Source organism: Molothrus ater, chromosome 5, assembly GCF_012460135.2.
Source record: "Molothrus ater isolate BHLD 08-10-18 breed brown headed cowbird chromosome 5, BPBGC_Mater_1.1, whole genome shotgun sequence".
In the NCBI taxonomy this organism is placed as follows: Eukaryota; Metazoa; Chordata; class Aves; order Passeriformes; family Icteridae; genus Molothrus; species Molothrus ater.
The window spans coordinates 66,092,929-66,118,732 of record NC_050482.2 but is presented as its reverse complement, the minus strand read 5'-3'; the positions used below and the strand labels follow the sequence as shown (position 1 = coordinate 66,118,732).

At 41.8% G+C, this 25,804-nt stretch overlaps 2 protein-coding genes across 5 annotated transcripts in view; one reads left to right on the top strand and one right to left on the bottom strand.

Annotated features, from left to right (window-relative positions):
* Positions 1-580: 580 nt before the first annotated feature.
* On the top strand, positions 581-15,235 carry NUP50 (nucleoporin 50). Of its 3 annotated transcripts, none has more exons than XM_036400825.2 (8): positions 581-808; positions 3,150-3,228; positions 4,277-4,360; positions 6,555-6,750; positions 8,209-8,871; positions 10,085-10,163; positions 10,622-10,740; positions 11,427-15,235. In XM_036400825.2, the coding sequence occupies exons 2-8, from the start codon at positions 3,160-3,162 to the stop codon at positions 11,627-11,629; spliced, it is 1,413 nt and encodes a 470-aa protein (XP_036256718.1). In that variant the 5' UTR covers positions 581-808; positions 3,150-3,159; the 3' UTR covers positions 11,630-15,235. The 3 variants fall into 3 exon arrangements, with proteins under 3 accessions (XP_036256718.1, XP_036256717.1, XP_036256719.1); XM_036400824.1 differs by having other exon boundaries at positions 582-804; XM_036400826.2 differs by lacking the exon at positions 581-808 and adding an exon at positions 1,173-1,257.
* A 1,622-nt stretch (positions 15,236-16,857) lies between these two features.
* The window catches only part of KIAA0930 (KIAA0930 ortholog), a 53,714-nt gene continuing 44,767 nt past the window's right edge, over positions 16,858-25,804 (bottom strand). For both annotated transcript variants that reach the window (XM_036400881.2, XM_036400882.2), the window contains exons 9-10: positions 23,346-23,501; positions 16,858-21,701 (exon numbers count right to left, since the gene is read on the bottom strand). In XM_036400881.2, coding sequence (XP_036256774.1) covers positions 21,661-21,701; positions 23,346-23,501 — 197 coding nt within the window. In that variant the 3' untranslated portion in view covers positions 16,858-21,660. The remainder of the gene's footprint in view (positions 21,702-23,345; positions 23,502-25,804) is intronic.

The following is a 25,804-nucleotide window of genomic DNA, read 5'->3' as shown; positions in this document are numbered from 1 at the left end:
CCGGCCGCGAAGGTGTTTCCTTTGATCATCGGCACAAGCCACCATTTAGCAGGGTCCTGGACTGTGCTTTCCTACAGGCCGAGCACGCTGCTTATAATTAATATCCTGATTAGGATTATTTAAAGCAATTAATTAAAAATTAACGAGGAAAAAGAAGCAAGGAAAAGGGAGCAGGATAGCCCGTGACAATCCAGGGCACGGCCACCCCCTCAGCCGCCCTGAGGCGCCTCCCGTTGAAAATGATGAATTATGTAATTCAGAACCAGCGAACATTAACTTGATTAAAAAGTATAAACAAGAGAGAAAGTTTTTTTATCTGTGTGGAGACCCGAATTTTTGTGGGGCAAGGCAAGCGACCGGCTGACACTGACGGAGGACGTGCCGGGTTTGTTTTTCCCGACGACTTCGGGAGAATTCGGTCAGACCGCGGCTCGCGCCGGAAGTCACGGGGCCGGCCCCCTTCCCTCGCAGCGGCCCTTGGGGCGCCCCCCTCGCGGCCGCCGGGGGTACTGCAGCCCCCGGCCCCGCCCCGCCCCGCTGCCCCCGCCGGGCGCACGCGCGGTGCGGGCGGGAGCGGGACGGCGGCGGCGGTGGCGGGTGCGGCGTTCCCGCTCTGGGCCCCACCGAGTCCCGTCTCCCGGCTGACACCGAGGGGGCGGCCGGGCCCGGCGGCATCGGGGAGGATTGTGGGGGCACAGCGGGGCGCGCTCAGCCTGCGAGGAGACCAGGAGACCCTGCGTGCCGCCCGCCGCAGCGTCGGCCCCGCAGCGCAGCGCGGCAGGAGAGAACCGCCCGCCCGAGCGAGTGAGTGCCGCGGGTGGGGGGCGCGAGGGGCGGCCGGGCACGAGCGGGACCCGAGCAGGGGAGCGCGGGCTGGGGATGGAGGGAGCGGGGCGGCGGCGGCGGGGTTCGGGGCGGGTCGCGCCGTTCGCAGGGTTCGGAACGCGCGGATCGGGCTGTGAGGTGCGCAGGCAACGCGCGGCGTCCCCGGGACGGGGCGAGCGCAGCCGGGAGTCAGAGCGGAACGGCAGCGCCGCGGCCACGGGGGCGCGGGGTGGCCCCGGCGGCATCCGGCTTCCGCTTCCTCCCGCCGGGAGCCGCAGCGACAGCGCTGCGACACCGCCGGGCCCGGCACACGGCCCCGCTGCCTCCAGCTCCGCCGGGGCTCCGGCCCCTCGGTGTTCCGGTGATGCCGCCCCCCGCAAACCTCCCGGGGAGCCTCGGCTGCGCTAAATAGGGCAGTGAAGCTCTCTGTAGGTCAGCGAAGCATCTGCGCTGTGTTGTTTTTAGACAAGAAGAGCTCGTTAATCGAACAGGAGTTAGGCTGCGTATCAGGGAAGGGTTCTTCCCCCAGAGGGTGTCGGGCACTGCCCAGGCTCCCCAGGGAATGGTCACGGCCCCAAGGCTGCCAGAGCTCCGGGAGCGTTTGGACACCGCTCTGAGGGATGCACAGGGTGGGATTGTCGGGGTGTCTGGGCAGGGATTGTTGGGGTGTCTGTGTTTGGCCAGGGGCTGGACTCGATGATCCTTGTGGGTCCCTTCCAACTGAGGATATTTTGTGATTCTTTGATGTGTTTCTCAAAATCCCTCTATCTCAGCCTGCTCAGAACATGTGCTCCGAAAACTTAGTGAAGTTTTTGAACACCAGCCAGATGTAGGTTTGTGTCGGTTCTTGTTTCACGGGATAGAATAGACTTGAGGTTCTCTGTTGGATCCTCTACAATGCTTTTAACGATGAACTCCGTAAACACAGGCGGGTACAGAGAACCTGGAGCTTAGGTCAGCAAGGTTTCCCCTCTTTTGGTGGGGGACAGCCTCTGTAGTTAGTGTGCTCTTTCAGTAAATCAAATATCTAATGTAATAATGAAACTAATACATTTAAATAATACTGTAGTATGTTATATACTATATACTACAGCATTATACCATATAATATATATATGTACTATATACTATATTATTATACTATATAATATGCTATAATATATAAATACTATAGTATATTATATAGTATAGCATATTATATAATACCTTATACTATAGTATATTATATACTATTATATAATAGTATAGTATATTATATAAATAATACTATATATATTATATAATATATACACACATATATATTATATATATACATAATGTATGCACATAATGTATATATACGCAGAACACTTTTATTTATTATAAATTAAAAATTAAAATATATTACATAATATGATACAGTCTACGTAAAAGTTATGTAATAAAATAATAATTTTAATAAAGGTGACTTTAAAATAACTTCTTATTTAGCTTTTCAATGGGTTAGATTGAAATGATCTCTCAGGGATTATCAAGCAAGGATGTCTCCTTTCAGGACAGAGTGGATTAGGTCATTTAAATATGTATACACAGGCCAATCTTTGTCCCTCTACTTCCAGAAGCTCTAGTAACTTGACCTAGTAATTTGTGATGTGTGTCAAACAAAATTCAGGACTTGGATGTGTGGTCTCCAAGTGTGCTGCTGGATGTACTGTTCTAAAATGTTTCACCATATAAACAAGATAGCTCATAGCAATGTATTGTTACAATGTCTGCCTCTGAAATTCAGCTATTTGTGGATTTTTTAAATCTTTCTTCTGGGCAGGTCTTAATCACAAACCCAGGGGGGGTTTGGAAGAGTTTTAGTTGTTGTGCTTGTTTGAGATTTAAATTGCAACAAAACTGCATATTTCCTTTGGAAAGTTTTCATATTTAGTGTCAGAAGATATAACCATAGTTGGTAAAATATGTCTTTTTTCACATAAAATTCCAGTAGTGTGATTGCTTGCCAGGTTTTTTAGATTGACTGCAGCTACCATGTTTTCTTTCTTTGGTTTTGTACACTGCTCATAAGTTGTACCTTAGCAAAATGGGGCTCAGAACAGTTACAGACATTCCTTCTGCAAAGCTGATTTTGCTCTACATCACAGAGATAACCAGAAAAATGATGATTGTTTTTGCCACAACATTTGGTTTTCAGTTGTCATTCCAATCTTGACCTGCTTCTACATGAACTGCAGTTCCTGTTTTTTTTTTTGTTCTAAGAATACAAATTGAAGATCACTGCCACTTGGAATTTAATTTATGTGCAATTCTTTCTAGGATTTTTTGTTTCTTCCACACAGGTGGGGAAAAATGGCCAAGAGAATTGCAGAAAAGGAGCTGACTGACCGAAACTGGGACCAGGAGGATGAAGCTGAAGAGGTAAAATGCACATTAGTTCCCCCCTATGCACACCTGCAGGTAGTAGAGTAGCTGTTTATATTTGCTGTGTATCTTGTGCATAAAACCTACAGTAGAACTGGTTAAAAGTTTAGCAATTAAAGGTAATTTTACAGAAGTGGATTTTTAAATATTATTTTATAAAGCTTCAAGTTATGCAGACCCTATAGCAAAGCAGCTTTTAAGGGTTAAAATTTCATCAGTGGTTCTGGGGAAAGGAACTTCATGTTTCTAGAGGGAACCCCAGGCTTGTTAAAATGCTTTTAGACTCTTCAAATGTGTGATAGGTATTTATTGAATTGAGAGGAAAAGCAGATTTGTTTTCTGGAGATTAATGCTCTGTATGCCTCCAGTGTGGTTTTTTGAGGGTCAGTAATAGCTAATTTTAGAGCTATGTTAATCTTAGCTGAATTTCCCCACACAGCCAGAGGAATTAGGCAAATAGTTAAGTGGTATGTTCCATCTGATTGTAAAAAGAGAGTTTCACTTTTAATGTCTCATACTTCCTCATGGCTCATGTTTAAACAAACTGGTTTCGTTTTTTGTCCAACTAAAAGTATCAAATGCTTAGGCCTGTAAATGTGAAAAAGGAAACTGACTCTTCCAGGATTTGAATACAAGAAAACTTCATTTCCTCATTTGTTGCAGAGTGATACTGAGCCATTAGCTGTCTTTGCTAGTGTTTGAACTACAGCAGGCTGCTGAGATTGCCTTAGAGCCCACATCTCCATATATCTGCTCCAAACTGTGGATTACTGACAGATTCCCTTCAGCACAGAGACCTTAGAGCTGTGTTTTACAAAACCAAAGCAGAACTTACATTATTTCATGTAATAAAATGGAGATAGCACAGAGAGAAATGTAGTGCAGAGCCAGAGTTTTCCAAGTATCAGCTCACAACCAGTAGGCTGGTTTTTAACTTCTTCCCTTGTTTGCGTGGTAGCAGTGTTAGAGTTGTGTTCAAAACCTGATCTTGGCCTTCCCTTCATGTTGAATATTCCACTAATGATTCCATAACTTCCTCTTCAAGGTGGGGACATTCTCTGTGGCAAGTGAAGAGGTCCTGAAGAACAGAGCTATTAAAAAAGCAAAGCGCCGCAACGTTGGGTCAGAGGTAATGTGGTCACTGAACAGGAGTGCTGGAGTTTTACTCACTTACAAAACTCATCATGCTCAAGTTTTTACTTTCTTGGGTTTGTAGTGATGCTGAAAAAATTTATCATTTCAACTCACCAGGTCCTATGTGCACATGAACTTTGGCTTTACTGTTCCATGCTAAGAATAAGGCTAAGGCTGAAAAAGGGTAATGCTAGTTTGACTGGTGAGAAGGGTGTTCTTGCATGTTTTTGAAGTAAAAATAAAGAGTGTTTCAGACACAATGTTGTTTGCAAGTAGGTAAAACAGCATTTTTACTGCTTTACTTCAATTTTTTGTAGAGATGGAAGTATGGAAATGCAAAGTTATTAGTTATTCATACTGGAGGGCTGGGGGATGGCTCAGAAACTTTATTATTAAACACCCAAATACTAAGCTGCTCTGAGAATCAGAAACATGTATTTTGTTAAGAATGCTGCTACTTTTTTTTCCTTCCTTCCTGTCAAGAGCCTTAGTGCCATCTACTCTTTGCATTAACAAATTGAAAATTGAAAGGCAGTTGGCCTTTGTTACAGGTTTAGTTCCTGTGAAAGCATTATCCCAGTCCAGCCATATTGTTGTTCTTTCAGAAATCCTTGACAATGCTTTGTTGTATATATTTTTCCTAGACATCCTTTGAACAGGGCATGCATCATGTTAGAAGTAGGCCTGGAACTTTGTGTTACACACATTGCTCTAGGATTGGATGGGACTAGGCAAATGTTAAGATCTAGACAGCCTTCTCCTATGCTTTTGATTTTCCTTCTTCTTGTAAATGAGGAAGCTGTCTTAGCCCACTAAAGTCTTGAGTAGTTTTAGTCACAAATGTGGTCGAGGATACAGTTAAATAAAGGATTGTACTGGAAGGAGGTGATGCAAAACATAAACTACAACTTGAGCAGGAGAGTTTCAGGGGCAAATGGGATAGGAAAAATAGAACAGAATGAGAAAGGGGAGCAGATAGATTGCAGAAGTAGTCAGGAGGCTGGGAGCAGGCTGTTAGAGCTGGTAGAAGGGCTGACAATTAAGGACCATGCAGCCCCTCACTCTTCCTCCTAGTGTGATGAGGAGGAGAATCAGAAAAAAGGATAAAAGCCTGGGTTGAGATAAGAACAATTCAATGATTGAAATACAATGATCATGATGATAACGGAACCAAAGAAAGAGCTTACATATTTACAAAAATGTAAGCTTGAAACTTACTGATGTTCCTACATGGAGCAAGCAGAATGCTGCAGTGAAAAAGACAGCAGTTTACCTGGAATGTCCAGAGAGAAAGGTGGGACTGATCAGAAAGAAGCACAATAAAAATGCCCACCTAGGAATGAGAAGCAGAGGAAAAGAGAGCACAAAAGGAAGCAAAGAGACCCATAACCACAAGATCAGATACTGGAATACATCCTAAAATTGACAAGCTTTGCCATTTTTCGATGGCAAAAGCTGATGAGACTCAGAAGCAGTTCTCCTCTGATGGTTTTCCAGAGACACTGAAAGTTCACTTTGAGTAGTAAAAGTTCATTACCTCCAAAGGCCTAAAAATTGCAGTGCTTTATTTGCATGTCAGTTGTACTTTGTCTTTTAGAAACACCTAAGAAACTATACCATAAAATACTACAGTTGCAAAGTCAGTGATCAGAACTGGGTAGTGAAAAGGTTGCAGAGATGGATATTTTGTAGTCAGGTACAGTCTGTCTTTGCATCTTCCATCAGTCACATTGGAATATTATGGGTAAATCACAAGAGGTTTCATAGGTGACTCCAGAGTGATGAGTGGATTAAAGTATTGGGCTCTTGACTGCCATTGTAAATGCCAAAAGTTGTTGAAAACAAACCTGAAATTACATAATCATGTGTAGTTATTTAAAGAGAAACCAGATTACCAGAATGTCTAATAGGTAGTCAAACACATCCACAGCTCTGAGCAACTTCCATGTATCCACATCCTAGACCCAGTTTATTTTCATACCAAACATCTGAGTCTTTTAAAAACAGTAGCAGTGTGTGTCATAAGGAAGCTGTTAATTTTGTTTGCATAGCTGACACAGTAATGCATGGAATGACACACTGAACTAGGGAAAAACAAACCAAGGATATCAGGAATATTAAGTGGGGATAGGATTTGTGTGGATAAGATGTTTGTAACTGGTTGTCTCTTTTTTTTTTTCTCTCCCCAGTCTGAAAGTGGAGGAGCTTTTAAAGGGTTTAAAGGCTTTGTATTGCCTTCTGGAAAAGGAGGAGGTGGCTTCAGTGGATTTGGGAATGGTGCAGGAATAAAGGCCTTGGAAGGGCTGTCTAATGGAAGCAGTAGTGTCTCTAGTACTCCTCCTTTCAGCAGTTTGAAAAGTACCTCTGAAACACAATCAGCATTTGGTAAGTTTTAAATAAGCATACATATTTATCAGCACCTTCAGTCAAACTTTGTAGGGTTATTTTAGTAGTGAAAAAACAAATTTAGACCATCTTATAGTTGTGTTTTAAGGTTTTGAGACTTCATGCCTCTTTGTAAGATTTCTTACAATTTTAGAGTGCTAGAGGGACAAGTTTTCATGTGCATGCATTAAAAAAGGTGGCAACTAAATTAATATTTCTAATACTGGAAGTAAAAGTTTTCTAGGCACAGATGGAAATGGAAGGCACTGGCATAGGGCAGTCTGTAAAAGGTATAAAGCTCTGGTGACATGTCCCAATTCTTTGAATTTAAATAAAAAATACATACTGCATAGCTAAAGTCTTCCATCTTTTTTGCCTTGTACATCTGATCTTGCAGACAGTCTAATGAGAATTTTATCTGTTACAGTTATACCTACATTTCAAGGCATTTGAAATACTTCAGCATGTTGAGCTGTCATGCTTTGGAATTCCCTGAGGAATATTAGTTCTGTCCCTTTGTGCTGGACATGCAGAAATGTTAACCCTGCCACCACAGAATTTTGGAGTTGTCATGCCATAGAATAGAAATGGTGCAGTTTGAACTTAGGAGTAACTTGGATTTCAGTGAGCTTGAATAACTTAAGGGAAAGTGAAATATTCAATGAGAGTTTTTCTAGTTTGCTTCTTACGGTTTTTTTTGTATAGAAGTGCTCAAAAGCTTGTAAGATTATGGGCTAGTGCACTCAGGGTGGTTTAAAGCACATTAAAGCACAAATGGCAAGAGATAAGTTGAGTTTTTTGATTTAATAAGCATTACAGCTTGCTGAAGTTGTTAGATTTTTGTAAGATTCTGAAGGTTTTGGCAAAATATAAAGCATGTATTTTTTTAATGTTCTCTACAAGATATCTTTGGATTTTTTTTTGTACACCAGGTGTGCTCCATCTACTTTGTCTATCCCTGACATACTTGTTTAAATGAAAACTTGGGTCAGCTCAGTGGCATGGGAGTACCTGGGGCACAGTGTGGTGACCCAAAAGAAGGAGCTCAGCTGAGTAAGGATGAGTGATTCGATTAAGAAATATTGCACATGTTAGGCTTTTAAGAGAGCTGTGTTGCTTTCGGGGTGGAAAAAAGGTTCTAAGCCACATTTCTCACTAGGTCGGCAAAGCATCTGTGTTATTTCTTTAAACCAGAGCTTATTAAGCAAATGAGTTAAGTTGGAGATCAGGGAAAGGCTCTTCCTTCAGAGGGTGCTCAGGCACTGCCCAGGCTCCCCAGGGAATGGTCACAGCCCCAAGGCTGCCACAAGCTCCAGGAGTATTTGGACAATGCCCTCAGGGATGCACAGGTGGGGTTGTTGGGGTGTGCTGGGCAGGGCCAGGAGCTGTACTCAGTGATCCTGCTGTGTCCCTCCTAGCTCAGGCTATCCTATAACTCAGTGATTTTTCTCCTAACAGGATCCCCCGTGTCAAACGGCCCCACTGCTGCTGTGTTTGCTGAGAAGAAGGCTGCCAGCCCCACAGCCAACGGCGGCAGCAGCCAGCCCTGCTCCTCAGGCAGCACCTTGGGCTCAGCACCTGGCTCTGGCTCCTACCACAAACAGCTGGCTGCCCTCAACTGCTCTGTTCGTGACTGGATAGTGAAACACGTTAACAGCAACCCCCTGTGCGACCTCAGCCCCATCTTCAGGGACTACGAGCGCTACTTGGCCAGCATCGAGCAGCAGCACGGGGGCGGCAGCGACAGCAACTCCGAGAACGAGAGCGGCAAGAGCCCTGCCCCCCAGGCTGCTCCTGTGTTTGGGAGTTCAAAGCTCCAGCAAGGCTCCACCTTTTTGTTTAACAGCAAAAATGAGGATACCTCTGACAAAAAAGCTGAAGCTGCATCAGAAAAAAGAGACCCGTTGTTAGGAGCTACATCAACTGTCTCGTTTAATTTTGGCAAGAGTGTTGACAGTTCTGTTTTGGGTTCCCTCGGTTCAGGAACGCTTGGTAGTTTCTCATTTTCTTCTGGGAATTCAGGTTTGTTTGGAAAAGATGCAAACCAGGCCAAGTCTGTCACTACAGCATCCACCAGTTCATTGGAAGCTCAAACAGACAGTGGCAATAATGATGACAAAGGTAAATTCTATGTATTTCTATTTATAGTTATTTTACTGGTCAGCTGTGAGTGTATGTGACTTTAGAATACGAAAAAAATGCAATATTTTTTAAGTTTACTGAGATGATGGCATGGTGTAGTGTCCAAGGAGGTTTAGGCTGGATATCAGGAAAAGGTTCTTCCCCCAGAGGTTGCTCAGGCACTGCCCAGGCTCCCCAGGGAATGCCAGAGCTCCAAGAGCATTTGGACAAGACTCTCAGGCACAGGGTAGGAATGGTTGGGGTATTCTGGGCAGGACCAGGAGCTGGACTCCATGATCCTGGTGGGTCCTTTCCAACTCAGGAAATTCTGTGTTCTGTGATCATCATCATTCTTCAATTTGAAAGTGCAGAATTATACCTCTAATCTGGAGAACCCAGCCTTATGTAAGCAACACCAAAAGTATGTGCTTATCAAGACTTAGATAATTCTGTCAGATTTGTACTTTATATCATATAATATACAAAATAATCCCATATCTAAAGACAGGAATTGATGAAATTTAAAGCAGCTAGTATGTTCACCTTTCAGCCTGCTGGACTTCTCAATCCCACTCCTTTTCTTAGTAGGCTTATCAAGAGATCCCTGCAGTAAAAAGCATGAGATACAGAACAGTTCAGTCCATTTTACTTAATGGATTGTAAGGAGGCCAACAAAGTTACATAGTACCTGACAGCTTTACCCTGGTCTTTGCCTGTGCTGAATACAATAGGCTGATAGAAATCCCAGCAGCTGAGGGGCTGGAAAGGCATAATCTGCCACTCTTATCTGTCATTCTGCAACTAATTCCCTTTGCCCCAAATTAAACCTGGCTCTTGGAAGTATTTATTGTGCTTTACTTGAACCCATTTGTGGAGTATACTCTGAAATGTGAAAACTGTTTCTGTTCAAAGAGAAGCTTTTGACTTACTAAGCTTTATATTGTTGGTGTTTGATTGTTTGGTATGGATTGGGTATTTTCATCCCACTTAAACTGAAGGTTAGGATGAAGTTGCTTTAAGAGCTGAATGAAAAGCAAGTAACCCTTTTTTTGTAGCTGAAGCTGCTGCAGAGTACACAGGGACTGAAAGGGGTTCTGGGTGTCACTGACCAGCCACATGTCCATGTCCATGTCATGGTGGGCATAAGGGACTTCCAATACAGTGCCAAAATCTGTGCTCACAACATTAACATATTAAAACTTTCTATTTAAAGGAGGGGAAGAGGAGGAAGAAGAGCCACCAAAAGTCATCATTAATGAAATAAAAGAAGATGATGCCTTCTACTCAAAGAAGTAAGTGACTTTAACTTGGAAAATAAAATCAATACCTGTGTATTGCTATTCTTCACTACCTAAAATGGCTTTAAGTTTATTAGAGCCTCACTTTAAAATGTTTATAAATTGTACATTAAAATCCTATTATAACTTCAGAATGATACAGCCAGCTCTTATGACTTTCTGATTAGGCCCTGAGTACAGGTTGCTGTGCCTTTTACTTTTCCCTGAAAGTAATACATTTATCATTTCAATACTGAAAGAAATAATTCACTTTCTCTTTGATCTTCAAGTGCTGTCCATTAGCAGATGAAACAAGATCAAGAATAATAAAGATTTAGGTTACTCACAGCATGTTAAATCCTGACTACTGTTACTGTGAGTCAGATGGATACATGTACCTGGGAGAGACCTTTTTATTTCATCTCTACATGGCTGCACAAACAAGGATTTGGGTTTTATTTTTTTCTCCACAGGTGCAAACTGTTCTACAAAAAGGATAATGAATTTAAAGAAAAAGGTGTAGGAACATTACATTTAAAACCAGCAGGAAATGAAAAAACTCAACTCTTAGTACGAGCAGATACCAATTTAGGTAAGTACATTTATCCCAGTAACAAGTCTTGATGTCAGAATTCCTTGCTAAGCATTAGGATTTTTTCGGGTTCTTTACACAGCATTAACAGATACAATTAGTGAAAACCTTTCTACTTTTTTTTACTAAATCATTTAGAATACTGACAAACACTTGGGTGCCTCTAGTGAGCATTAGAAAAGAGAGCACATGAAGCAGTGCAAGAAGTAAAAGGTTGCAGTGTATGTTTGAGGATACAAAGTACCTGTTTTACCCTGGTTTGTCCAGATTAACATGTCTGTCTGTATCAGAACATTTTGCTTCTGCATATGAACTGCATCTGGTGGTCAGAATGAGGAACTTGGCATAAGCACTGTGACTGGATTCCTCGTTTGCTGCTGCTTCTCCCTTGTCCCCGTCCCTTTCTCCTGTGTCCCCCTACTGTCATTTGATATTTGGGTTCCTCCATTTAAAAAAGGAGGATGCAGTATTTGCAGAGACTTTCTCATTTCTAGTAAGGAAAGAAATCTGAGACCAATGGCCATGAATAGATACTTAGGAAAGAAGAAGACAAACATACACGATGTTTGTGAATTACCTTCCTTGCAAACACCCCCCTAAATCTCTAGTTACTATCTGTACTACACTGTAATGCAGTAAAAGCTAGAAAATGGCTAATGGTAATTTTTTCCCCTCCTCAAATGCAGGAAATATCCTGTTGAATGTTCTAATTCCACCTAAGATGCCATGCACAAGAACCGGAAAAAACAATGTTCTTATAGTTTGTGTTCCTAACCCACCCATCGATGAGAAGAACCCAGCTGTTCCTGTCACTATGCTAATAAGAGTGAAAACAAGTGAGGATGCAGATGAGTTGCACAAAATCTTACTGGAGAAAAAGGAGGCTTAAATAAGTTGCAGTCCATAATTTGAGGATTTATTGCCAAACTGCTGCTGCTCTTTTTTTCTTACGTAACTTCATTTGAACATTTAATTCTTTACTCTGATATTAAGAACTGTTATAGGAATTCTGGAAAAATGATGTGAGGAAAAGCTAAACTAGCTAATAAAAGCTTTAATAGAACACAAGTGTTGGACTGTTCTCCCTCATTTTCAGTATCTAAATGCAGGACCTCTTCTGGATAAAGCACATGGATGTAAATCCAAGCAAATGTTTTTAGCACCAGTCGACCAAATGGACAGAAATCTGAGTACAAAAACACGGTACCAGAGCTTCCTTATACAGACTGTTATCCAATGCAAGCACCTCCTGTTTTGGGAAGGGAGGATGTTCAAGCTTACCTGTTGCAACTGTTTCTAGACTGCAGATTTTTAATAGCTCTGTTGTATTCTGGTGAGACCGACTTTTTAGACTCAGTGGCAGTACTGCACCCCACCAGTGATGATCTCCATTGTGCTGGGTCTGTACCCTTGCAGACCTGTGTGCTTTCAGGACTCGGAGACTGCAGATATTTGAAAGAGAATTTGCTTGTCTAGTCTTGTTGACAGTAATGGTTCCTGCAGAGGAACTGTCAGTTCTGGTCTTACTGTAGCAACAAGTGAATGATGTGCAATATGGTACAAGCAGACAACTGGAAGACAGTTTTATCTTGGACACACTGGCAGCCCCTGGCTTCTGACAGGTCAGAAAAAAGGGTTGCACTTCCACATGATCCTTCCAAGGTGTTTGTCCTTAGTCCCAAAACCCAGCTGAGGCAGAGCTGGATGTGCTGCATTGCTCCTGCTGCTGGTACTTTGCTGAAGAAAGCTCTTCCCACAACAAACTTCAGGACTTTTAAAGACCTTTCTGTTGCCTGTTGCCCTTACCAGGAGACACATGCACAAGGGTGTGTCAGTATGTATTTTTCCATGTGATAAAAATGCTGTGCTGCACTGCATTAAACAAAGCAGCAGAGTGCAGCTTTGCCAGAAGCTTTCTGTTGCATGTGGGGAGCATGGGGTAATTTGTAAACTTAGTTTTCAGCTGTGATAAAATTAACCAGGTGGCAATAATTTGGGGATCAGAGCATTCATTCTGGTCTCGGTTTCACTCTCAACTTTGTCAGACTGTGTTTGGTGATTTATTCCTTTTCTTTTTTTCAAATGTTGCTGGAAACTCCTTCCCTAGTAACTTTTTCTACTTTGCTTCCAACTCTGGGACTTCTCTGAGAGCTTGATGATAATATGAAACTTGAACTGCTCTCAGATGTGTCACACTGACCAGCTCTGGCAAGGTGGAACAAAAATGCTGTTTTGCCTCTGGCTAATGTGACACAGAGGAAAAAGCCCTTTCCTTAAAAAGACTCAGTGTGACACAATTCATACAGGGGACCTGGTGGTCCAGCACAGTGGCATCCTGTGGGCAGGGAACAAGGAATAACACCATTTGATGAGGTGCAGCACATCTTACCTGTACCCCTGCTCTGGGGGGGAGCAAATGGCTGCTGTAGGCCTAATTCACTGGACAATTCAGGTTATGGCCTTTTTTCCCCCCGCTTCATTAAAAGGAGGAAAATCTAGATTTTATCTATAGCCCTGTTGACCAAAGTTCCAAAAGAAAGGACTTTGCTCACATTTCAGCCACATTTCAGTGTACAAGAATTGCATTTTTAACACTGAAGTGTGAAGGGAGTTTAGATGCCATTTGAGATATTTGAAAAATAAACTGGTGCCTTTGGGGATTCTTTTTGCATCTGGCTAAGTACTTAAATCATTAAAAGTCAGTGACATTGCTTTCCTCAAAATAAGATATACTTTTTTTAAAAAACAAGTTTTGCTGCTACCTAAATTGGAGGCCCAAAGCTGACAGGGTGTGTCTAAATGTGTATGAATGAAAAACAGAATGCTGCCTAAGAGTTTAGTCCAGGCTCTGGTCCAAGGGCTTAGTTAATTTGCATTTGTCTTTCGACTGTAGTGTCTTAACCCTGTCTCTGTACAGAAAGGTTTATAGACAGAGCTCTGGTTGTACATCCCAGAAAGAAAAGCTCTGTCTATAAAAGCTTGGCCTTTTCTTTGCTTACTTCCAAAAGCTCATGGATTTGGAACTGTTCCTTTAACCTTAGAAACGTGGACCAACAAACTGAAGTTAACGCTTCTTTCCTTATGCCCTCCTCTAAAGAGGGGCAGTTGTTAGGTTTTGCACACATGGATGTGGCCCAATTCTGACAGTACACCTCTGGCCTTTTTCCAAGCAGAGGGCACAGAGTGAATGGAAACATAATAGAGGAATGATAAATTGTGTTGGAAAGATTTAAACCTTACCCTAGCCATCATAGCAAGTAACACCTGAATTCTTCTGTGCATGTATTTAATCAGTAAAGCCAGGGGAAGGTGAAAAATTGGGACGTCACCTTCATTAGAATGTCAAATATATGCATAAACATACAATTTTGAACATTTTACATGGGGAGAATTGCCTCTAAAAGGACAGGGAAGAATTTCCCTGCAGAGCAGATTTTAATCAACATCAATTCATGACTATACCATTATGTGGACTATGAAGCAGGAAAAGATAGTCATACACTGACAAACTTGGTGCTCAGGTATAAAGCACAGCCTTTTCCAGCACTTTAGAAATTTTTGATGATGCTTCAGTTTCTATTTAAGGAATACTGAAATACAGAATGCTGTAAAAGGCCAGAGATTGTTAAATAGAAATAAAGGCCTTAAATGAAAAAGCAAATTTCATGGAGACCACAGACATCAGTGTACTACTGCCTTCATAACAAGGAAAGAATTTTGATCAGAATTCCAACTCAAAGAGGCATTCCTGTGTCTTAGTAATGTATTTAACGGCTGGAAATCAAATACCTGATATCAAAGATGCAAGTTTCTGCCCCAATCTGTGTTAATGCCTCGTTGTTCCAGGTGTATGTAGATGTTGGAGTTTCTTATCCATTCCTCCTCCTCTGATTTTGAAGTTTCAGCTGGAAAATAAACATCTCTGCTTCTTTAAATTATCAGAATAATTTCTAAGGGAGATTATTACAGTTGGCTTGAATTTTATTTTAAAATATTAAATTACAGTATGCAAGGTTTAATTTGGGAGGGCAACACTGTGTTCCTCTAAGCCCTTTTGGCTGATGGATGTGAAAGTTTATATTAAATTAACAGTTCAGATGAACATACTGTAGAACATAAACCAATCAGGAGGTTTGCTGTGCTATTGAAACTGAAGTTCAGCTCCCTTTGCAGCACTGTAACATTTAAACTGTCGTTAAAGATTGACTTTCTGATGCCTTAACTTATTTGCATTTGATAAAATTTTGTAGCTGGTGCCTGTGTGCAGAAATTACCTGACATTAAACAATTTAAAGTGGCATGAGCTAGTCTAAATCCAATGAAGATACTGAATGTGATGATTTGTTAGTTGTTAGTAGATTTCAAAATGCTCTGAATTTTTCAGTGGATACTTAAGTTTTACATAACATGTATGTTAATGTTTTCATTAGTTCTGATACACTGAGGTCATGTACAAAAATCCATGGAAAATGTGAATAAATGAATGGAAGATTCATTTGTCTTGTGTGAATCACTTTCATTTTGAGTGTCTAACATGGAGTAATAAAAGGAATTGTACAACCAGTTGCTTGCAGGTGAACTCTTGCCTGGAAAATTCTTCTACTAAAAGAAGGAATGTCCTGCCCTGCCCATTCCTGACTTGGAAACCTGTAGCCAGTTCAGCAAAATGCTTCCTCCTTGTGAGGTCAAGGAGCTGGGGCTGCCTTGGAGGACAGAGGGAACACCTGTGCTCACATAGCAGTAGAGTGACTGGTAGAGAGACTGACCTCTAAACCCTCCACGTGACTATTGAAGGATTTAGAAACCACATCATCTAGGTCTACCTGATGACCCTTACTGAATTTACTTTAGATCTTGCCTAGAGGCACCAACCTAGTCAGGCCAAAGTGATTATTTTTTTCATTGGTTTGTGACAGTTTGCAAACACAAGAAAAAAACCCCATTTGGATTAAAAACTAAACCCAAAACCAGCAAACCTTTCCCTGTCCAAACTTCTTGAATGACTAACCAAGCAGGGGAGGTTTATTACCACCACTCTTGAGGTTCTTTACCTTTTGTAATGATTTAAATAATGCTCTTTACCTTTTGTAATGATTTAAATAATGCTTCTCCATAATGGTTGCTTCCAAAACCTTTCAACACTTGAAGCATTCAAGGAAAAAAAAATCAGTTTGTTTCAAAGCAATATTTTAGTATTTCCAAGCCAGCTAAGATTCCTGCCCAGTTGCATGAGCAGTCACAAAACAACACTGCCAACAATCTGCTCAAACATCCATGAAAAGAACTGAGACATCCTGTTCTTCTTAAGCTCTGTGTTTTATTTCTCCCTAATATCCCACATGCCTCTGAGCTATCACACATGGCTTAGGATAGATGTTGTTACCTACCACATGGATTCATAAAACATCCTGGTCTGGAATTCTTTAAAATGAAATCATCAGCCCATCAACTCATGGACATAGTTGGTAACATTTGTTCAAGGAGTGTTTAACTAATTTAGACAGAAAAATCCCCTGAAGATTTCCAAAGAATCAGGTGGAGAGGGAGGACTCAGAACCTTGCATGTCTTTAAATCAAAACAGATCCCTGCCAGTACACACAATTCAAGGCAGTGTAAGCAGTGCAGATCTAAATGCAATCTCATTTTTGTGACAATGCACAAATCTGCATTGAAGTTCTTCCTGAATTAATCAGGAAGAAACCATAACAGCCATCAGTCCTCACTATTATACACTGCACAAACATAAATATGTCTACATAATCAAGTTCAGAACAAACCACAGATCAGTTCAGAAGGACTGTTCTAAAGGCAAGAACAAAAACCTTTTGTAAACCAATTCAGGACTCCACTGACTTTTACCTTCTTCCCCCTTACCCAATGTCAAGTAGTCAGGGACTGATCACTCAGAGGTTCTGTAGCAGAAGCAGCTTTGCTCCAAGTGCAGTCAGAATGAAGAGCAATGAGGCCACTCTGCCACATGAGTTTCCATCTGGCAATGCCTTCATGAGTGCCACAGAGCCTATTCCACCAGTGGTGCCTGCCACCAGGAAGGAACACATCCAAACTCCAACACCGGCAGGCACAGTAGAGAGAAAACACCACTAACAGACTTCATGGTCATTAAAGAGGTCTGTTTATTTGCTGCAGGGTCCAACACTTTCTTCACTGCTGCCATAAGCACAGCCAACTTTATTTTTGGTGCACAACCTTCTCCTTGCTCTATGTTCAAATGGCTCAGTACAGTGCCTGCACACTTTTCAACCCATCACCTTTTAAGCAACACCAATGATCGATGAGGCAAATAAAACCCGAACCATGCAACGTGTTAGGCTGATAAAATTAGGCTGAGAATATTTATATATTTACATAGAGAACATTCAACATTGGAACCTGCTTGCAGACTTGTATTATCTTGACCAAGTATCCAAACAGTTACATTCTGGTGTAAAATACTCTTTTGTTTAAGGTTTTGTGTAAAAGCTACTTACTTCACAATGCCTTTAACTGGATAACCGTACCTGGTTTTGACACAGAATTTCTACACACCAGCAGCACACACTTGCAGTCATACCTTGCAGAATGTGTAAGGCATTTGCAGACATCTGATTGCTGTGACCACAGGAAATCCACTTTCCAGAGCCTTTGGAAACCATGAGAGTCTTTCAAATACAAAGAGTGAATTCATATGAGAGACACTGTTCATCCAAGAACTATAAACTCGTCATTTCTTGACACTGCTACATACAACACAGATAGAATTTAAGACTAATAAATTATTTTCCTAAATAAAAATTTGTTCTTAAACCCCACTGAGTAACAACAGGGCTTAGGCACTTCTGAAGATTTTATCTTACATCTGTCTTTAATATGGAAGCTTCAGACTATAAAATACAGGACAAGAAATCATCTCAAAAAGGAACAATTAGTGACTGGCAAGAAACAGGTCAATAGTCTAAGAGTGTAGTCTATTTCCCTGGATTCCACGTCCATACAGAATTTCAGTGATCACATGGGATTCTGTACATGAGGGTCTGCTGGAAGAAATCTGTCTGCAGAGCCAAGGACTTCACTGTCTACATAATGAACATACTTTGGGGAAAACATATTACTGTGAAAAGCCACCTGTGCAAACAATTCTCTTTTCTGGAAAGCACATCCTGCCCAGAAATAGAAAACTATAAAAATAGTAACAGCAATCCAGAGCCCAACATGCCCAAGCCTTATAAACAATGAAGACCAGGAGAATAAAAAGAGAAGGAACGGGGACCAACACAAACTGGATTAGCCAAGACAGCTCAAAGACTCATAGAGTTTCTAAAAGCATCTTCTTTTAAAAGGAGATTTGGAATCCACCTTGTCCTGGCTGGCAGGACATAAGAGAACATAATTTCACATACATGGTGGTCTCTAAGGCAGAGCAATAATCTGCTAGCACAGAATAATTGATTTAAGAGCTTTCTTAAAAAGACAAAACAAACAACAACCCAAAAAAAAACCCCAACCAACCAAAACAAACAAAATTCCCAAGCTTCTTATACTGGTTAAATCAATAGCAGTGAAAAACTTCTTATGGATTAAAAGATTCACATCCTTGTATTTGACAACAATCAATATACAACATCTATGAAGAGCTCAAGTGGTAAGCCTTGATCTCCAGAGGGAGTGAATGGGCAGAAGGATGGAAGGAGTTAACTGAGCAACGAGGTATGGTGGAATTCCAAAAAAGAAAGACAGCTGTTCTGCCAAGTTTCCCAAATTTGTTAACTGAGCTGCATCTTCAAACACCACCATAACTAATGAAACACACTGTGCTCCAACCATTAAGACAATGACAGCCAAACAGCCTTCATGGCACTGCAGGACACGCCAGCTCCATCTGCAGCAATTACTTCAATGGCCAACAGGGGCTGAATCCACTTTACTGTAGCTTAGGAGCTACAGAATTAAACCCTCTCCAAATTAATAGGGTGAGAGGTTCTTGCTAACATTCACTTATCTTTTTTGATGTAGTGCAATAGCATGCTAAGGGTCCAGCTGTGCCATCCTGACCCAAACAGAACTTTTTGATCAAATTCCCTGTCAATCTGTCCACACAAGGACAATTTTCAGGGTTTGTTTAAAAGCAGAACAAAATGTGGAATTTGATAACAAAAGTAAGAACCACTGGCTATACATAAACAGTCCAAGACAGTTGTTTAAAGAAGGAATAACTGAGAATCTGGAACATTTTTGCTTCCAAAAAGCACTATTGACATTCAGTAGACTTTTTGACCTCTATTTTCCATGGATGTCCATGAGGGCATACTTGTAGTCCTTTTCTACTAGAAAAGGTGAGTCATCAATGTACCTACAGCATATCCCACTAGCAAGATACAAGAAAGAAATTCACTTTTTTTAGGACATTACGGCCCTTCAAACACTAGACATCAAAATCCAACCACATACATGTAACAAAGCAGATGATACCTCCTGAAACACAGATGTAGGACCTAAACTGTACCTTCCATAGCACTGCTTTTACACTAATGCACTAGCTTAGAATCATTCCTCATTTGCTTTGAAATCTTACACAGCAAGATTTTCTCAGTCTTTCAAAACCACACAAAGTTAAGCCACCTAAACATAATACACAACACCAAGGGAGCATTACAAATTCTTGTCCACTGAGAAGTGTTCAGGCACCTACAGCCGAGGGTCCTATGTGGATACACTTCCTTTTTACATTGTTCCTCTGGCTGCCTGCCTGAAAGGTATCAATTGTCATGATTAGTACAAATGTGAACCCTCTCTCCCTTCCCTCTGCAGTGAACATTTGAAGGAAAACCAAGCACTGATTTGCCCAGTCCAGCAGTATGAAAGCACAGAGTGAGGAGCACATTGAGAGGCTTGTTTTCTAGCTGAGAAGTGGTTTAATCCTCAGCATGAGCAAAGAGAGAATATTTTACTGACTGATGCCAGGCCCACCACCTGCAGGGGATCTCAGGTCCCCACCCAGGCTGCCTGGCCAGTTCCTTGAGAGGGCACTTCAGCTGCTGTGTGAGGACTCCACCTCTCCCCGGGCTCAGGGAGGAAGCCTGGGGCAACCAGATTAGATGGTGGAAACACCCACACAAGCCGCAGGCAACATTCCAAGGTTGCAGCATGAAAAGTGGGTGTGCTGGTAGTGACAAAGGGAACATTTTCTTGCAACACATTTGAAGCCAACTGAAAACTGGTCAGCTGTCCCTGTTGTACACACTCATGCTGCCAGTGTAAGAAAGGCCATTGTGCTGTGCTAAGGTGACAGCTGGCCTCAAATACAGACAGACCTCCTTACCATGCTGGAGCCATCAGGTTGGGCTGAAGGGCAAATTTGGTCTGCCTTTATGCTGAAGTGGAGCTATTTCCACGGAATCTAGCCTGAGGAAAAAAAATCAGTAAGTCCTATTTGAGAGGTTAAGTCATTAGATGCTACTGTGAGAGTAACAACAAAGCACTTTGGAAAGACCAGGTACGAGGGAGACAAAGGTCCAGGCTCAGAGCACATGCCACAGCATCAGCTTTAGGTGCTCAGAGTCTGAAAAGTGACAAAAATGGCATCTTCTCTCTCCCTCTGTGCATGCACTGGAGTCTCACGTGCCCCAAGGGACACACCACCCCTCCCACTGCTGTGGGGTCCTAAATGGACCCAAGAATGTACTGGCTCTCATCAAAATAGTCAGCCAGAGCACAGTAACCTCAGCATTCCATCATTTTGTTTTCAAATGTCAAGGACAGCAGTTTTGCTGTTTAGAGAGAGCTGGACTTCATGTGTAAACATAAGGCTGTTTTCCTGAGAGCTCCTGACAGACTTCCCACCATGCAATTTTTAGTCACTTTTCAGAACAGAATTATGTTTCCATCTTTTATATTTCAAGAAAGCTCTCTGTGCTTCAGCATGTAACAACCAAAGATGGAAAATTCGGGCAGGCTGCTTCATCATAAAGCAGCTCTCATACCCTCCTTGCCTACAAAGGGTACCTTAAGGATGACTACAAACTCCCAAGTCCAGTGCATGCAGGAGGATGGGTTCCTGGTAAGGTTTTCGGCCTTTGGAGACTGATTATAGCCTCCTGTTTTTTCACTTTAGACTCAAAGTGGAATTGACTCAACTGAGAGGAAGATAAGCAGCATTAGTACTGGAGATGAACCTCAGCTTTACTATAGCAGCACATTTTAGCCTTCTTTTCACTGGCTCATTTTCTCAGCCAGCTCTTGAGGATGAAAATGTTGCTGTTCTTTGGTAGATATGGAAATCTGTCAGCAGAGTTCACCTGTCCTAACACTGACACATGAAAAATGGGAACATTTTCAGCCTCTTTTAAGCTCTGACCTGACCTGCTGCACATACCAAAACAGAGATGTATCTTTCTCCTTTTCTTCCCTTAGAAGGAAGCTGCTCTCTCCCTGCTCTGATCCACACACACACACACAGAGGCACACACACACACACACACACTCACAAATGGCTGATCAGACGAGGAGAGGGTATGGCCAGAGTCCATGGAGGGATGTCCAACAGCACATCATTATGAAATTCTTAGAATGTTTCTCCCAAAGAATATAAAGTTTAGCACATTCTGTACATATTGTTGGCTTCTTAGTTATAAAGTAAACACGGTAGCAAACTGTCATAAAGTGTTGACTCAGTTTAAACGCAGCCCCTTCTTATTTCATCTTGCTGAAAGTCCTCTTCCAGTCAGAAACACTCCAGTCATGTGGGCATTCGGTGTGTGACAGCAGAGGAAGGAAGAAAGAGGCACTTTTGATCGGCTGGTATTCCTGGAGTTCCCTTTTTCCTGCGGAGGTCTCTGTTCCTGACACTAGGTGGTAGTGTTAGCACGGAAACCGCTGGGGATAGGCACTTGGCAACAAGGCTCCAAGGCAGTGCCCGCCCTCTGCTATGTCATCAGGATTGGTTTCTGCCGCACTTCCAGGATATCTGGGCATGGGAGAGAAACAGAGACACTCAGCCGACTTAAGAGGCTCCTGAGAGCAGCCACAGTACCAGGAAGAACTGGAGACATGAGCGTGGACCGTGGCACAGCCCACCAGGAATCTAAAACATGACAAGTACATGGCTTTGCCCGTTAAAATCTGAGTTAACCAGGATGCAACTGGGAGGAACTGAAAGAAAAACTGCAAATATATCCTATCATGTGGAGAGGAGAGCTGATCCACTATAATTTATACTGGGATGAAGCAAAATACATTATTCCCTGGCAATATTTTTCAGGGAAACCTGTAAGTGCCATCAACAAGAGATGCCAAGGGGTTTCCCATTCTCGAAGGGACAAATGCATCACCCCCAAGTCCATTAGGGAGACTTTGGTGGGTACAAATAATTCAACTCTTTCCTTCATACTATAGCCCAAAGCCTACATTTCTGCACCCAAAAAGCTGCTATAAAAAACCATTCATCTTTTTGGCTCCTTAATTCCATATTGTCCAAGTGGGACAAAATATGAACCTTAAAACTTCTGTTATAATCACAGGCATCTTCCTAAATATACATCTTTCTAAATATATAATATAGTAAAACCAACATGGCAGGGCACTATGCAGAAACATCTGGAAACTGGGCTGTGATGCCCTTCTCAAGGCTACACAAAAAACAAGGAACATGGGAAAAGGGAGCACACAATTAAAAGGCTGATCAAATGCCACTGCACAAAGATGACATGAGCAAAAAATGATCCCAGCTCCAGATGGCTCCAGCCACACCTCTGTAAAGAATTAAACATAGTGGAGGGCATGAAGGGCCACAGAGATAACTAAGGAACTGGATTATCTGACATTTGAGGAGAAGGTGACAGAAGTGTGATTATCCAACATGGACAGAAGGGTCAGAGTGAAATCTTATCAATAAACTCAAGACATTTTAAAAAGTACTTTGATCACTATCACTGGGATTTTAATATCTTAGTACAGGTTTCCTAACTACCCAAGAGGAATGAGCACCTTTCCCACTTCACCCTGCCCCCACATGTAATGCTCCTGCTACCTGGAAAGCCACTGGCACAAATACACTGATTACAAAAAGGCCTTGGAAACAGGGCCTATACAACATGTCAAGCTAAAACAAATGTGAGTAAGGAAAAACTGCAGATGAAAATTCTGCCTTACAGTCCAGAAACTTCATTCCCTATTTCTGTGTATCTTGATATACCCTAATTCCCAAAACCATATGTTCAACAAATTGAGACTCAGAAAGGATGTTCAAGCTCAGAGCCAGTATTTGAGCATAGAAGCATTTGTGCCACCCTCTTGAGCAGATATTAAATGCCAGCAGAAACAATACATCTTCTGTGAATTCCAAAACGCCTGTGGTGAGAGACTGAGTAAGCTTGGTAACTCCAGCTAACCTATTGTAAGACTATCAACACAATGATCATAAGGAATAATTATATTTCTTGCTGAAACATTGTTCAAAATCCATCCTGAATTACAAATGACCCATTTTTTAACTGGAATGTGTAATTTCTTCTAAATTGAAATAAATTCCTATTTTTAACAGCATTACAGAGAAATACTTGTACAAATACAAGTATTTGGTAGGCTGTGCACCACGGATGTCAAAATTCACCTGTTAAAATTCGATGCAATGGCAAAGTGATGTATGTTAAGTGTGCATAGAGTAGAAAGTTTTCATCAGTCCTGTTCAGCTTCAGCCACGAGCCCACCAGCGAGCGTCCTGTTCCCGACAGGGAGCGCGAGCGCAGATTGGTCGCGTTGTGCAGATCTGCAAAGGCAGGGAGAGACAGCAAGCCTCAGGGGATTGTACTTCACTGGAACACTTCTGAAACTCAAAAATAAAAAGAGAGGAAAGCCTCCCATTCTTTGTTTAGAGACAGATCACATGCAGGACACTATCATAACTGCTTTTTAAAAACCAGGCAGACCTTGCCTAGCACAGAGTTCACCATTTGCACTGAAGCTAATAAATGGTAGCAGCAGCAGCTGAAAACAACAGACAGGAGAGGGCCTGTGTTACCACACTGCACCAGCAGAACACTGACTCAGCCTTCCCTCATACACAAAATCATAGAATAGCCCTAAAATTAAGTACTTACTCATGCAGAAATTCACCTGGGTAACAAAGTGGAAATTGTTTCTTTTGAAGTAAATTGCCATTTGGCAGACAGGGGGAGATTGAACACTAATACCTCAGTTTCCTGCACACCTCCATGCACACCCTGAGCCACACCTAGGACCCTTCAGCCGAGCCATTGTTCTCAGAATTAGTTTAGATGGCCCCAAACAACTTTTAAAACAAAAAGATACTGAGTCCCCTGTAGGCCAGAGGAGTTTTTCCATAGGTGCAGGTCTCTCCCACAGCCACGTGCTGGATTTTTGGAGTGCTTTTAAATCTTTGCTCTATTTCCTTGCAAAATTCAGTCCCACAGGGCTAAAATCGGATGTTGAAGTCAACAGATTGGTTCTGAACCAGAGTGATCCAAGTTCTGGGACTGAAAGCAGATTGTGAACCAAAGAGGAAAATATGTGGTGGCAGCTGCTCTAGAAAGATGCATAGCAATGTGGGAGGAAAAAAACTGAAAATCTCTCCTTCCCTCTACATGTGTATAGCCAAGCTGTCTATTACCTCTTCCCATACAGGACCACTATGCCAGGAGCTCTGTGGTGATCAGGGCAGAAGGATGTGACTCTGGAAGCTGCAATAAGCACAACTCTCCTGGTGCATCTTGCTTGCACACAGCAAAGCCACTGAAGTGGGCCTTGATGGGCTGCTCCTGTTCACCACAGCTCTGTCTGCACTGGGGCAACTCTGCAGCATCACTGGCTGTACCAAGGACACTGCTGGTCTTTACACAAGCCACAAAGCCAAGATGCACCCAAATCTCTGCTCCTATCTCTGCATCTTCTGCATCTGGCTTTTTCACGCCAAAATAAGAGTTTCACCACTGCAGCTCCCAAGGAGCACTGGTAGGACACTCAGGTTTCTGAAATTTGTAAAAAAATAACAATTTTACAAAATTTAGCAATTCTTTTGACTATTTCTTGTAGAAAACTAATTTTTGAAGAAATCAATCTTCCTACCATAAACTGTTAAAATATTCCTCTTTTCATTTTTGAGATGAGGATCAGTAAGTTCAAAACACTTAGAAATAATTTCTTGGTGTTTTATATGAATGCCACAAAATACCTGAAAAACCTAGAATTTGTTTACTTCCATAAATATATTAGAAGGAAAAGTATATTAAAAGAAAAAGAATCTCCATCATTATCATTGAAGACTCTAGTATCAGACCCTGCAAGACAACCCTGAGCAGGCACTGCACAACCCATGAGGGCTTCCTCTGGAACACCTCAAACTCTGTTCTATCCTGAGCAACCTCCAAAATAAAGATACCAGAAACAGGACTACATGTGGGGAAAGCTGCCCTTCTCCCCACACTACCCTGTGCCTAGTAAAATATACTAAAACACGTCTCATTTGAAATAACATTTGCTCTGACTAGGCAAATTAGGGAAAAGAGATGAGTGAAGGTTTTTATCGATAAATTAAATTAGCTGAATTAGCTGCCATCAGTTTAAGCTGCCACAGAATTTGCATTGAACATTGTCACTTCCGTTTGGTTTTTAATGTGCAATTCTTTATTAGCTAAGGTGGTCCAGTGCTGCTGATAGGCAATTTGTTGATAGGCAAATTGCTGATAGGCAAATTGCTGATTGGCAATTTCTTGGCTACTTTCTTTGCTACTTGTAATCTGGAAATTACCTTTAGGTTTATCTGTTAGAATGCTAACAGACAGATTTGTTGACTGAATTGTTTTTAAACATATGGAAAGCAATTTGGACATGGATATTTTTGAGTTTCCTGCCTTACAAGACTGGGATATGCCTTGGATTTATATACTATATTCTGAGTCAGGCTCCACCTTGCCAGTTGTTTCCTGCTGAGTAACTAGGATTTAAAGGAAGAGTTCTACAAGGCATTAAACTATTATGCAGACAAACTCATTAAGTTTTCTCTATAAAGTTCAGAACTGATTCAAAGGCAGCTGAAGTAAATGCCTTTTCACC